The sequence below is a fragment of the Cynocephalus volans genome, chromosome 2, assembly GCF_027409185.1.
Source record: "Cynocephalus volans isolate mCynVol1 chromosome 2, mCynVol1.pri, whole genome shotgun sequence".
Classification (NCBI taxonomy): domain Eukaryota; kingdom Metazoa; phylum Chordata; class Mammalia; order Dermoptera; family Cynocephalidae; genus Cynocephalus; species Cynocephalus volans.
The window spans coordinates 168,819,190-168,833,460 of NC_084461.1; the positions used below are offsets into that span (position 1 = coordinate 168,819,190).

At 47.9% G+C, this 14,271-nt stretch overlaps 1 protein-coding gene across 2 annotated transcripts in view; it reads right to left on the minus strand.

The window, feature by feature from the left end:
• Positions 1 to 7,700: 7,700 nt before the first annotated feature.
• DPYSL2 (dihydropyrimidinase like 2) overlaps positions 7,701 to 14,271 on the minus strand; it is a 111,897-nt gene continuing 105,326 nt past the window's right edge. For both annotated transcript variants that reach the window (XM_063085449.1, XM_063085450.1), the window contains exons 12-14: positions 10,422 to 10,601; positions 9,393 to 9,558; positions 7,701 to 8,183 (exon numbers count right to left, since the gene is read on the minus strand). In XM_063085449.1, coding sequence (XP_062941519.1) covers positions 8,092 to 8,183; positions 9,393 to 9,558; positions 10,422 to 10,601 — 438 coding nt within the window. In that variant the 3' untranslated portion in view covers positions 7,701 to 8,091. The remainder of the gene's footprint in view (positions 8,184 to 9,392; positions 9,559 to 10,421; positions 10,602 to 14,271) is intronic.

Sequence of the window (14,271 nt, forward strand, 5' to 3'; positions counted from 1 at the left end):
GCTCAATGGTTTCCCTTGTGGAGGTGGGAGGAAGGATGTCTATCATGGGGGACATGGAGAAAAGAGGAACAGAGATTCAAAATATATTTTTCATAGGATGGCAAACTGTGAAAAAAATAGAGGAGGATTCCTGGGAAGTGTTTAGGGCACGGTGGTCAGTTGAAGTCAATGACCGTGATTTATCGTGATAACAACCTGCCAAGTTGTGTGGTTTTTTCTAGCAGAACTCTGTGGTCCATGCCCATGCTGGAGAGGATTCATCCAGGGTTGCAGTTTGACAAAGATATAATGAAAGGAGAAAGGGGCAAGGGATTAAGGGGTTGGTAAGACAATGAATGAAATGACATCCCATGCAATCTAGGGAGGATAGAAAGAGAAGGCAGGAGGAAGCTGGTGAACAGGCAGAAGACAAATGGACAGGAAGTCCCGGAGCTGCCAAAGAGCAGGAGGAGCGGATTGTCTGACCAGCAAGCTGAGAAGTTTGCAGGATGGTCAGAGCAGGGTGTCTGCATTAGTGATTTCAGCACATAGGGCATCTGGGGCATGAAACAGCCCAGGGAGCGGACAGCTGAGGGAGAGTGGAGAATGGATCACAAAATTGAAAGTCTGGGATACTAGACAGGTTGTCTACATGGATGTCGAAGCAATGCCTGCTAACAGCGGGAGTCGTGGTGGAGAGGAAGACCATGCCGTGGTTGATAGCAAAGTCTTCAAGGAGCGAGAAGAGGGCCTCTGTGGCCAGCAGGTAAGAGGGCGCAGGTGTGAGCACAGCGTAGCGGAGGGCAGAGGATGGAGGATGTCGGCCTCCCCACCCTGCAGAATGTGGACAGTGAGGTGCAGAGGAACCTCCACTTGAAAGAACTGAGGATGAAATTTTGTCCTTAGAAAGACTGGGGTTTTTTTACAGGGCAAGGGAATAGCAGAGATGTTCAGTGAAGGTGAGAGTTTATTGAATAAGATGTGCATTTATGGATCATGAAACACATATGGTTCTGGAGTGGGAGGCTTGGTCCAGAGGAAGAGCACAGAGGAGGAGAGATGCCCAGAAGGATGGCAAGTAGGTGACAACCGAGAAAAGAGAGGAAGCAAGGTGCAATGCCTGGATTTCCACGGCCCCTTTGCACAGTGGCACGTGGGCCTGGCAGAATCCAGCCATGGCCAGGAGGGGAGCCAGGCGGTTGTGGCCGGGTCATGAATTCTCATTCCTCATGGTCTGGCATGTGGTCTGTAGTCAGAAGGCCCTCCACTGTGTGGGGTAGTCCCTGTCCTCTGGAGGTGGTGCTCTGCACTAGACAGTGCAGTGGGGGGCTGCTGGCTGGTGGGGCTGCCATGGCGGGGTGGCTCTGCAGGCACAACTGGAGGACAAGAAGGACATTTGAGAACCTGAGGGAACTCGCAAGAGAGTTCGAGTGCTTGCTGCAGGGTCCTGGGGTTACAGACGAGAGGTTGGGGTGCATAATGGCCAGACAGTGGGGAGGTCAGGTCAAGAGATGGAGAGACGGAGAGACCAAAGATCTGTGGTGTCAAAAAGTGGTGCAGCGGGAGGGAGCGGGTGAGACAGTGGGTCAGAGTGGGGAGAAAGCTGGGGGCCTGTCTCGCTGCTCCAGGCAGGACACCCGGGATCCACCGCACAGACGGCTCGCCCTCTGCCGCCCGCTCCCGTTCTCTGGACAGTTGAAGCCGTCCTTGACTACATTCTGAGCTTTCTCATCCACGGCAGAAATACATAATAAAAGATCAAAGAAAGGAAGAAAGGAAGACCACAACAATACACTGAACTTTCAGAAGGAGAGAACAGACTTATGGTTTCTAGAGGCAGGAAAGGGGGACCGGGTGGAGGGCTCTGAAGGAGAAACTGAGTAAGGGACACAAAGAATAATTATGATTTGTAATCATGAACATGCTAATAATATTGATTCGATCATCACATATTGTACACAAATACTGACAGTCAACTCTGTACCCCATAAATATGTATAATCAATTGTGTTTCAGTTAAAAAATAAATTTTAAAAAAAGATAATATGAATCTTTCCATGAACTTTTTGAAGTACTCTCGTATGGGAAATAATCAGAGAAGCACACACAGGTTTAAAAATAAAGAAGTCTGCCCACCTTAAAATTGGGAACACTTAGAAGTAATCTACATATCCAAATATATGAAAATAAGAAAATTATGCAAAAAAATAAAAATAAAAATGTGTCTCCAGCAGAGGGCGCTCAGCCCCACGAATGAGTCGAACCTTGGCCACTGCTTCCACATGACCTCCTGAAAATGAAAACTTGGAGGGCTTGGGGGACTCGGGGGTCTCTTCAAGAGCTGAGGGACAAAGACAGAGAAAGCTTGGAGCAATAGGGAAATGGCCATCAGAAAGGGGAAGCCTCAATGTCAAGTCCACTGTACATGTAGACTTCTCTGAGCAGGCATTGATCCTAAAGAACCATGAACAGCAAAACAGTAAACTCTCCCTTCCCTGCCCCCTTCGACCTGACCGTCCACACTTGGGATCTGTCGAGGACCCCGGGTTCCCAGCGTCACAAGACAAAGCTGAAAACAGCTGGTCCCAGGCGAGGTCATCGCTGGAGGCTTACGGGCCTTCCTCTCTGGCCTCCACCCTGTTCCCATGACACGAACCAGGCTCTGTGTGGTGGGATGAAGTGTATTAGGAAAGGATTGTGCATGTAACTCGTACAGCCAGCATGTACGAGGCCTGGCTGCCAGAGCTAATCATCTGAATAATCTCAAGGTAATACATTATTGGAACCATAAAACTTCCCAAGACCCACACTGCTCAAGGGTCCCCTGCCTGTCACCTTCCCTTCTGCACCAGTCCTCTTCCGCTAACAATTCTTGATAAAATGAGGGTACATTTACATGCCTCGGTCCCTTTGCCCCTTTCCAAAGTATTTTCATAGACATTATTTTATTTACTTTTGAGATTCTTATCAAAATTAATTACATATACATACACTTGTGTGTATACACACATTTGTAATTTTTCACCAGATCACAATTTCCCCAAATCTTGTCTATAAAACTTAATGCTCTCAGAGTACCACTGCTTGTCTTTACGTGTTTTATCCTCTTTGGGCCATTGTTCTTGTGGCTCTTTTCGTGTATTCTGAAGGTTTCTCATTCCTTAACTAGAGGCTACATATTTCCAAGCATGCGTTGGCATACTGAGATCACTGTACACTTTTCTGCAAAGCTCTCGTTTGCCCATGTTTTCCCCCAAGCCTGCCTAACCCCCTGCAGTCTTATACTCTGGCCCGTTCCATCTCTCTTACCCACACTCTTCTGAGCAGGAGCTTTCTCATTAGTGATAGTGGAATCACAGTAATCAAAAAGGTGCCCACCGGCCCCCCCACTGCACAGATTCAAAGCCTGGTTCTGAGCAAGTTTCTTAACTCTCTGTGCTTCTGTACACTAGCAAAAGCAATGGTACCTTATTCATGGATTGCTGCAAAGATCAACTGAGTCGATAGGTGTAAATAAAGCTCTCAGAACAGCGCCGGGCACATAATCATAAATGCGAGCTATTATCATCGTGACTGTAACCAACAGATTATTCTGTTAAACAACTGACACTATCTCTGATGTCTCCCAGTCCTACAATCTCTGCAGTCGACCAAAGACCGTTGCAGTCATCAGTCTTGATCTTCTAATCTACCTCTATCTTGGAAGAAGAGACATTTAGGACACTTTCCAACAGCTTCCCGGCATTCTTTTGCAATCCTCTACTCTGCCCATGTCGCATGTATAGCTAGCTGTTTACCAAGGGGCAAGGGGAGCTGAGAATTAAGCTAATTCCAAGATCCTAAACTGAGAGGTTGGGTAGATAACCTCAGCTGTATCCTACCGGACGGTAACTAAGACCCATAGAAGTTAAACAGCTTTCTGAAAGACACATACCTCATCAGTCATACTCTCAGGACTTATCCTCATCTCAGTTGACAGGAGAAGATCCACCTTTTCTTACAGTGTGTTCTCCACAAACTTGCCAGAAATATAACTTTCGACTCACAGCAATGCTAGACAAAACAATTCCTGAAGGATATTCATTCCACTTACTTTTCCTAGATGCTCTAAAATTGGTAGTTGGAGTAAATCACACCAGTAAAGATTTACCTAGCTGGCTTCCTTGTTTAACCACAAGGAACTAGCTGCCCTGGTCCATCTTTAGACACCGGCGCTCTGGCCCCCCACCAGCATGCTGAGGGGTCACTGAGATGCTCCTAGCTGGAGACTGGGCTGCCCCTGCCAGGTTAGCTTTGGTACCTGGGTCCCTGCTCTAACAGACCCAGGCCTACTCCCAGCACCTGCATGGGCCTCTGTGCTGGGTCTGTCCTTCAGAGGGCAGAACTCACAGCTGCTGGGGACACCCTTGGGGCAGCTGCTTGCTAGGGGTTGTGCAGAACTTGGGTGTGTGGGCTGGGGTGTCCATGAGCTGGGCACGAGGCTGGCTTGGTGTGGAAAGAAGGGTGAGCATAAGAGGACAGCAGGCTGTGGGTCTGAGGTAGCCATTTGAACCCCTGCTGCAGGTCCCGTAGATGTTAGTGTGACTTTTGGGTCCCTCTCCCGGACAGACTGGACTTGACTGGATGGCAGCACTCTGCTGTTGGTGCACAGGGAAGGGCAGAGTACGGGCCAGCCCTGGACACTCAACACTGGTGACCGCAGGGCCCCAGGCCTTTCCCTCGGGGCTGAAGAGGATGCTCCGTACTGCCTCTGGGATTCATCTCCATTGTCAATCTTCTGGTCACTGTAGGTGTGGTCACCAGCCACAGCTCCCTTCCTGTGCTCACTGCTGGGACACCTGGGGCTTCCCACAAGGCGTCAGCCTTGCACTGGGTGTCCCGTGGGCACTCGCTTGGGCCCTACTCTTACTTCCCTCGGCTGCTCCCTTCACCCAAACACTGTTTGTTTACAGTCCTGGTATCATGCATGTATTTTTGTGAGTCACCTCATACCCTGCTTGGACAGGGCTGAATAGAAAACAAAAAGGGAGGGAAGGAAAAAGAGAAGACGACCTCATCAACTGTGTGATGGGCCTGGGGGCTCAATGCACTGGTGCCAGTGACAGGGGAGCTGGGGACACCGAGCATCCAGTCCACCAGGGTGGGCACATCTTGCCTCTGACGTGCACTCCTGACACTTGGCTGCGGCGGAAGGCCACACGCTCTACATCCTGGTTTCCCGCCAGCTCCTTGACTGAGGTGTGGATGCAGGTCAGCATACCCGAGTCTCTTATCTACCCACACCCTCGCTTGAGGCTCTTCCAGGGTAAACAAGCTGGAAGGAGGCAGAGAGCTCACAGGGGTCACCCACACTAACCATAGGGTCCCACCCAACTCCTGCTTTAGACTTAGGTCTGCAGCTGGATTCTGGAGGCTCTCCAGGCCTCTCCAGGATGGATTCTGGAGATTTTTGACACTCAGCCTACCATGCACCCACGGGCTGCGGCTCTGCTTAGAATGAGACCTCATCTGTTGTCAGGACACAGTGACCTGAACATGGAGTGGCAACTGTTGAACTGTTACAGCCACAAAGACAAAGCCGGGGGCTCTTGTGAATGTTCCTGGAGGGGAAGTTTTGTCAGAGACTCAGGCCGAGCAACTATCTCCTGAACATCTTAATACAGACACACCCTGAAACAACCACATTTTGCTTTATTAGGCGTTCCACGGTAATATAACACAGAGTTCTTAAGGAATAATAAACACGAGACTTGTTTTTTACCATAATTATTTTGCCATTAAGACAGTGGTTACAAAAAAAAAAAGCACTCTTCTGGCTACACACATTATCGGCTTTAGCACTGAAAGTTCCTCCACTCATGGGTCACAATCACAATTTAAGGATTAAAAACCAGCTATGATTAAATCCTACACGTTTTAGAGCATCAAGTCACTGCAGTTATTCAGTTCTGAGACACTGTCGATTTATTTTAGCATTTACATGTGACATTCATTTAACAGACACATAGAGCAAGCCAACAGGTAGACATGCTTACACAGCCTGCAGAAATCATCGGGTTTAAACTGCATTTTAAGAAAACAACCAAAACGACCAAAATGACCATGACTTGGTACAGGAAAAACAGGAAGACCCAAGTGAACACTGAAGAGCTGCGTTTCTGAGAATTGAAACAAAAAAAATTTTTTTTCCAACTTGTTCAAATTTCCTCTAAGAGCAGGTGAGAAAAAAAGAAGCAAATATATTAAGTCAACCAATTATTTTTTAAAAGTGCAATTTACCTTTAACATAACAAATACACAAAAACAACATAAAACCATAACCCCAAAGGCAAAATGTGTGCAGAGACGAGGGAAGGGTGCAGTGACCTGCTTGTTGATGCTGTCTGTGCTTTACAAAAGCAGACCCGGTTTTATAAAAGCTGCACACCTAACATTGCTGAAGAGAACCTGTAAACACATCTGGAAAGAAATGTAACACAAGTCGGCAGTGACAAGCACAACAGAGCCAGCTAGCGAGGAAAATTCTCTGAGACAAGGAGAAGGAGGGAGACACCAGGTCGCCTGTGGTCTCTAAGGGGGCCACACGTTGACTGTGTAAGGCTTTCTGCCCACAACAGTTCTGACGTGATGTATCCCTCACACAACAGATTCTTCCTCTTGCAAGTAAAATGAACTTTAAGTCAAATTTCCAAAACATCTTCTGAGTTTCTAAGGCCTCCCTATATTGCATTGTCTTTTGAAATAATTAGACATTGAAAAAAAAATGAGATTTTTCCCCAAAGTGAGACGCCCCAGTGCATTCTGGAAATATCATCCCAAAAGATACTTAACTGGGCTTGCCTAAACAGCAGGCCACACTCCCACTAGCTTAGCACTCCTGAGCTGGGGCTTGGCTGGAGATCGGTTGGCATGGTTGGGTCACTGGGGCTCTGTGCACAGCTCTGACCGTGTCCTTAGCCAGTTAGCATTGCACAGAGTTAAAACTCTCACGTTCTGCAGCCTCAGACTTTCGCAATATCTGAGCACTGTTTGTGGTTAATTCTGGGCCCATGTGTGAGAGTGTGGGGGAGACAACTTAGCCTGTCCCTGCACCTGGCAAGTCTCTCAAACTCATTCGCATCTCCCCATGATGGTGGGCAGGTCGCACCAGCCACACATGGGCTAGGCTAACGTATGACGTGGTGGTGATGGCAAAGCTCAAATCCTGCAGGCAAACTCTGTGACCATAGTTAGAGGGTAGACCTGGTGATTTGAGAAGACCACAGGGGAGGGAGAAAAGAATACTGTCTCAGAGACAAGGGCTGGAGGAAACACAAAGAAAGAGACAGGCATTTGAAAATATTCATGAACGAAAAAGCTAGAGAGCGAGAGAGAGAGAACACACATGTGCGGAGAAATGTGAAGAGAGCAGAGAATCCTCAAAAAGATTTAATCTGCAGCAAGGTCTAGGCCAAAAAAGAAAACCTGCCCCTTATCCACAGTTGACCCAGAAGACTACGGAATGGCGATATGGATTTTGGAGCCTCTCAGGACGGATGTGATGAGTTTGCCAACCACCCTGAGTCAGCTCTTGGTTATGGAATTGCATCATTAGGATGTCCAGTTCAAACCCCTTGTATGAATATTCAGTGAGACTTTCCAATTTAGTATTAAAAAAAAAAAAAACCTCTCCCCCCACCCCCGACCCTACCCCTCCCACCTCACAAAGAAAATGTGTTTAAAAATTTTTTAAAAGAAAAAGGCAGCTCTGGGCAATTCACTGTATCTTCCCCCAAGAAAAGGAAGGTGCTAATGGGTACAAGCAAGGTTGGAGATGGCGACCAGCCTCGCCGTGATGTGCTGTCTCGCATGTCTGAGTGTTGGGTGCAGCTCCGTGTGTGGGTTGGTGGCTGGGCTCGGGTGTGAGAGTCGTGGATGTGTGGGGAGTGGGTGAGCAAGAGAGAAAGTCCAGATGAGAGGCGGAGGGCGGGGCCCACGAGGGAGCCCCGGGAACTGGCTGCCCCACAGTAACTATCACAGGCTCTTAAAAAAAAAAAGAAGTAAGGAAAGAAGTCTCAGAAGTCCTCAGGTGTCCCATCCCCATCCCCAAATGGACGGCGCTGTGCAGACGCTCTAGCCCAGGCTGGTGATGTTGGCACGGCCACCGGGGGGCGCCACAATGCGCTGGGTGGTGCGGCGGGGGATGTTGTCGTCGATCTGAGCACCTGGAGGGGAGAAGAGAGAGGGGTGAGGGTCCAGACAGACTTCCACCGCTCTTAGTGCTCTTGCTTTACAGCTTGGGAGAAAAAAGTGCCAGGAACTTTGCCCTTCTCTAAAAACCTCCCTGAAAGTTCAAACTACAAAAAAAGAGATGAACCTAAGAGAGCCAAGAATCGCACACTGTGTAAAGCAGCCTTGCAGAAGCCAGTTAAAGCTATTACTGGAAAAGGTAGAACCACATATAAAATAACAGCGTGTCTCAGACTCCACTCTGTCCCCTCCTGTGAGTCAACCCGGGTGTGGCTTTTCTGAAGATACAGCCTCTCTCTGCCATTCCTTTCCCTAACCCTGTGCCTAGTAGAATCAAAAGCAGGAGGGATGATGAGATTAGATAGTAGACATTATTATGCCCACTTTACTTTGTGACAGAACTAAGCTTCGTTATTTTAAAATGTTTTGAAAATTGGTAATCCAATATATGGTGCATGTGGTTAACTTTCTGAAAACCAATAGATCTGACAAGGAAAAATAAATCTGATTAACCATTTCTTTAACATGCCACAGGAATCTGGCTCAGGGAGCTGGAAAAATGGAAGATTCCAAATGAAATGGAAGTTTCCAGTAAGGCAACTCTCAAACCTGGACCTTTCCTCTCACTAAGGGGACATCACGTGTTTTATCTAAGCAAATAGCCTGGATAAAAATAACCATTTTATTAGATGGCTCAGTTCTAAGCACTTCACATGAATACTAACTCATTTAATCCTCACAACAACCCCCTGAGGGAGCTACTACTATTATCCCCATTCTACAGATGAGGAGACTGAGGCTAGATGTGAGCTACAAAGTTAGAGGGTTGAAACTCTAGACACCACAAACAGAACTACTACAAATATCGTAGAGGAGAAGGAAAGACCTGAAACACCACAATGTCCTTTTGTACAATGGACGTCATAAATTGAACAAATGTCCTCTCAAGATATTAGGTATTACGCAAAGGATGGGCATCACACACGTGATATAAACTGACATCAAGATTCTGAAACCCAACTGGCCACTTCCTATGAGAATGCACCCCCAGTGATGTTAGCATTTCCCGCTTTTGAAGAATGGGACTATCACTCCCATACATTTCTGCCCCCTTCCCAACTGCAGACTCTCTAGCCAGTCAGCTGGCCCTGCAGAACTGCGCCCTAGCCAAGCCATCGCCGTACCAGACAAGCTGAATCCAGATTGGTGCAGGTTCCGGACAGGGGGGGCCTGCTGCTTGGCAGGAGATGTCTTAGCTGAGGAGGCTGGAGTGACCGTCTTGGGCGTCACAGACACCTCGCACACGGGTCCATCGTACAGGCCGCGAGGGACCCCTCTCAGCTCTGCCAGCTGCAAAACACAAGAGCCCCTTGACTCAGGCCACATTCACAGAGGACACCTCCCTAGCTACCCTCCTGATGGGGAAGAAAAGAGGCCAGGACAGGCCTGGGGGATTTGGGGATGGAGGGCTGTCCTTGTGACAGGTCTAATGGGGACAGCTGTTGGGGTAGGGCCAGGTTCCACAGCCCTAGGCCACGGCACCCCAAAAGCTTAGGGTTACCCTAACCAGCAACTACTTACTCTACAAATACTAGCATTTCTTACCATTTCCCCCCAGGACACTTCACCTTTAAACCCTAAACATGCTGTGAGTAGGATCTGGTGTTGTGCTCAAGATCTAGCCCCAAATTTTCTTCCGAATCCCATTCTCTCCCTTCAGTTCCCTTACAACTCCATCCCTTCCCTACCTCACAGTCCCCAAGCACCAGTGCTGCGGACTGTTCACCAAACATTTCCCTGCTCATGACAATCTCTCTACCTAGTTCCCTTACCTCCCTTCTTTGACTTGACAAACTCCTACTTAACCTTCAAAACCCAACTCAGAATGCCCTCTCCCCATGATACTTTCCTCCACGACTCTATAGCAGTGACTTCCTCCTCCAGAATCTCTCTCCACACTTCTCATCATATCACATACCACACTTTGCTAGTGTCACTTTGCATAGTGTCACTTTGCTCTGGCTGGCTGTGGACACACCTGAGGCCTCCACCAGTATTTAAGTTCCAGGAATAAAAAGACCAGATTCCCCTTATCCCTGAAATCCCTCGTACTCATCTTGATATTCTGATTCAAAGTGCTCCATAGATGTTCATGGCATTGAACTTAATCCATAATTTTTTTTTAAAAAATGCATCAGAAAAAAACTACTCACCCTGCTCCTGGCCTTGATACGCTTGTAAACAAAATCAGGGAAGGGCTTCCGGGGAATGTAGCGCCCAGAGCCTTCGGTGACATGAAGAGTACCGTCCTCCAGGACAATCTTGCCCTGGCTGATGACCACCAGTGGAGAGCCACGGCATTCCATGCCTTCAAAGATGTTGTACTCCAAAGCCTGCAGGAATAGAGCCCAGTAACTTCAGAACAGGCCCTGCCACCTTGGCTGGACCTAAGCAGTCTGAGAGCTTCCATTACCCCAACACCACATGCCCAAAAGAGAGGCCCAGAGAGGAGTCCTGTCCTGACTGATCACCCTAGCAGACACTCCTTCTCTGTGCATTAATTCCCCTGTCTAGAATATAGAATAATCTTTCCTAACTCTTCAAACCTAGAAGAAAAATAATTGAATAGAATAATATTAAAAGCATGTGTTTGTAAATGCTAAACAAATATAAAGAAAATGATGCCTCCTACCAACAGTGACTTTGTCCCCCCAAACCCAAGGTCCCATCAGGTGGGAACACAAAGGCCTTCTCTGACCAATTTCTAAATTTAACCTTGAAACAGGCAATCCACAAGTAGGCTTTCTCTCTGGTTTGCCTGGCTTTTCCAGTCTGTTAGTGGTGTGGTTGAACTGAAATCCCTAAATGAAAGGATTGTGGTAACATGAGACATGCCTTCAATAAAATGGTTGAGCTTTAGTTAATTTCCAAAACAATGCAGCTGTCCTTTTGGTTTCAGGTTTTGGGGGGTGAAACAGAGACATAACCATGTGCCCTCTTGGAAAGCAGGTGGGATCTCTATATATATGTGAGTGTATGTCTGGGAATGAGGCAGCAGAAAATGGGGTGTTGCACTCTGACGTTATAAACTTGCATCAGAACTGCATCCTATAGCTTCGGCTCCCCCAGTGCTACTTCCCAGATCTCGAATGCCTCCCATGTCTCCCTGCCTGCCCTGTTCACAGGCACTAAGGGGATGGCTGAGCCAGGCCTGGGGGATTAATAGGCGGCTCCAACTATAAAAAGCAGCTTGGGGCCTGGGAAATTCAGAGCAGGTTTTAGCCACCGAGAAGGTGGCTCTGAAGATAGCTGAGCTAGTACCCTGCAGTTCAGGACAACAATTCTACAGACAGATCCGTGCAATTGCTGTCAACCTAGACTGAAGCAGACTTCTTCCAGGTGGGGTCTGGTTTTGCTTTTGTCACTGGCTTGTAGGACTAACACACTGAGGGAATTTCACATTCGATTCTCAGCTTGAGTTTGCTCTGGACAGTACAGGCAGCATGAATTCAGACCTCCAACCTGTGCAAGCACCAGCTCTCAGTCCACATTCTCAGGAGAGACAGTTTTCCCTCTGAGCACCCAAGGCCAAAGTCAGGATAGGCAAGATTTCCTGCCACCTTTCCTGCAGAGCACAGTTGCTTCTCACTTATCCCATACTAAGCACAAGCTGGCTCTGTAGGCCCAGCATGTTTGTTTAGGAGTCTCCTATTAGACTCCTCATCTTTGGTGTGTTTTCTTTCATCATGGTACATAAACCATGTCAGATATGGCAAAATCCAGAAGCTGTGTGCCCCTGAGCAGATCACTCCAATCCTGTCTCAGAGCCTCAGTTTCTTCATTGGCCATGTCCCACGGCTTATGTGATGATGACAATACAAAAAGTATCATCTGTGTGTAGATCACCATGAGAGAATCCTGTCATCTCTGAAATGACTTTTGAAAGGAGTGGAGTCATCCTTTAAAAGGCCTGGACCAAGCCACATCTCTTCCACATGGTTCCACAGCTAACTGTGAGTGCCTGGACAACCTCCTCTTGTACCCTACTGGACAGAGTAATGGACACGGCCTTGGCCACGGAGCCATCTACCCTGGGTCTACATCCCCGGTCTGCCATTCACCAGCTGCGTGACCTTGGACAAGCCCCATACACTCCTCTGAGCCTCAGCTGCTGCTTCTATAAGAGGATACATAAGGCCCACCTTGCAGGACTGATGCCAAGATCAAATGAAATAAAATGAACAAAAGTACCTGGCATGCTTCTTGGCACACTGCAGGCATTTAGAAAATGTTCACTCATTCACTGTCTGGCTTCTTACTGCATGTTGCCAACAAGATTGCAAGCTCTTCAGCATCCAAGGCATCAGACAATGTATATACTGAGTCCAGTTGCCCATACATGAACACCTAGAAGAGCGTGGGGGCTACCTCCCACTTTTAAAAGATGGAGAAACCAGCCCCATGACGCTAAGTGATTTAAAATTGACAAGTCTGAGGGTCAGATCACGGCTCAGGGCACTCAGAGCCTGCCCTCTGCCAAACCATGAGGCAGGGAGGCATCATCACTTGCCAGGTATAGACATTTTTAACCCACATCCACATGGGCTCCCTAAAATGACTCATCTGGCTGAATGCCTGGAAAATCCAAGGGCGGGCTTAGCAACAGGGCTCTCAATAATAGCTAGATGTTAAAAGGTAAAGCTAATTAGCCCTGTGGTAGGAAACCCTATATGACACTGGGAAAGCCCATTTGTATTTTCCCAGATGATTAAGGCTGCACAGGCATGCTTCGCACTGGCTCTTTAAAACAGGTGAGGATGGAGAAGAGGTGCTGTGAAAATCAACATTTCTTCCACGGGACGCCTGGAGGCCGAGACAGGGCAGTGCTATTGCTCTGGAAAGTTTTGGGTGGAAATATCTGGGGGGCAGAATCTGTCTTCCCAAATCACCACTTGTTCTCTTTTGCTCTCCTTCCAGCTCAAGATCTCTAAATGCAGCTCCCCAGCCAAGTCATCTGCATCTCAAGTAATGAGCCCCGTCTGCATGTTACCTCTGGAGGAGGGGACCTGCACGGGAGGGGAAGCATCCCCACCTAACCCTGACCAAGAGGCTGTACATGAAGTCTGGCAGGAAAGAGCCTGAACAATTTTGGATTCTAATTCTGGCTCAACCACAAAATCGCTATGTAACATTAGACTGGTCACTTAAGCTCTCTAAGTCTCTGTTTATTTATCTTCCCAACTGGGACAGTAGTACCAGTCTCTTTACAGAGAAGGTCAAATGAAAGAGTAAATGGGAATGCGAAGTTAAATGCATATGAATAGGTAGGTTCACTGGGCAGTGCCCTGGAACCCTCGCCCATCCAGAAGCCATTAGAGACCCGCAAGAGGTTGTGGTCTAACTTTTGAGTGGGTGCAGCCATAGGCTACATGGCCAGGCTAAGCCTGCCAGGGGCTGGAGGAAAAAGTCAGCTATAAATATGGAGTAGAGCAGCCTTCCCAGACGCACTTCATCAAGAATATCCTCTTCTTTCATCAAGAACTCACTTCAGGATTCAAATGGGTTTCTAACATAAAATCCTTCTGCCCTATGCCCACTTCTTTTCCAAAGCTCCCCCCTGTCCAGTTCTTTCAATGTCATATATATACAATTTTGTCTGGGAGGAGTCGGTATCTCTGCTTAATGCCCACTGACCCCACAGAATAACAGGACACTCAGAGATCTCATCTGAACCCCTCATTCTCAGCTGAGGAGCATAAGCCACAAGGTCACTTGCCCAGGGTTCCATTAGCCAGACAAGGCACCCCACACTCCGCAACCCAGACCAAAAGGCCAGAGATACCCCAAACCTGCAGATCCTAAAACTATGATTGAATGGCTGAACAGGGGGTTACTTCTATTTGGGGAGAGGTGAAAGTCGATCAATTCCTTTAGAACAAGAAGAGCAGCTGTCATTCAGGTTTCTGCAGGGTTAACACTGGCATGAGAAAACTGTGGCTTAAGAGAATATAGTGCCCAGTGGGCATCGCACGAGAGGACATGTGACTGTTTTATTTAGGTCCC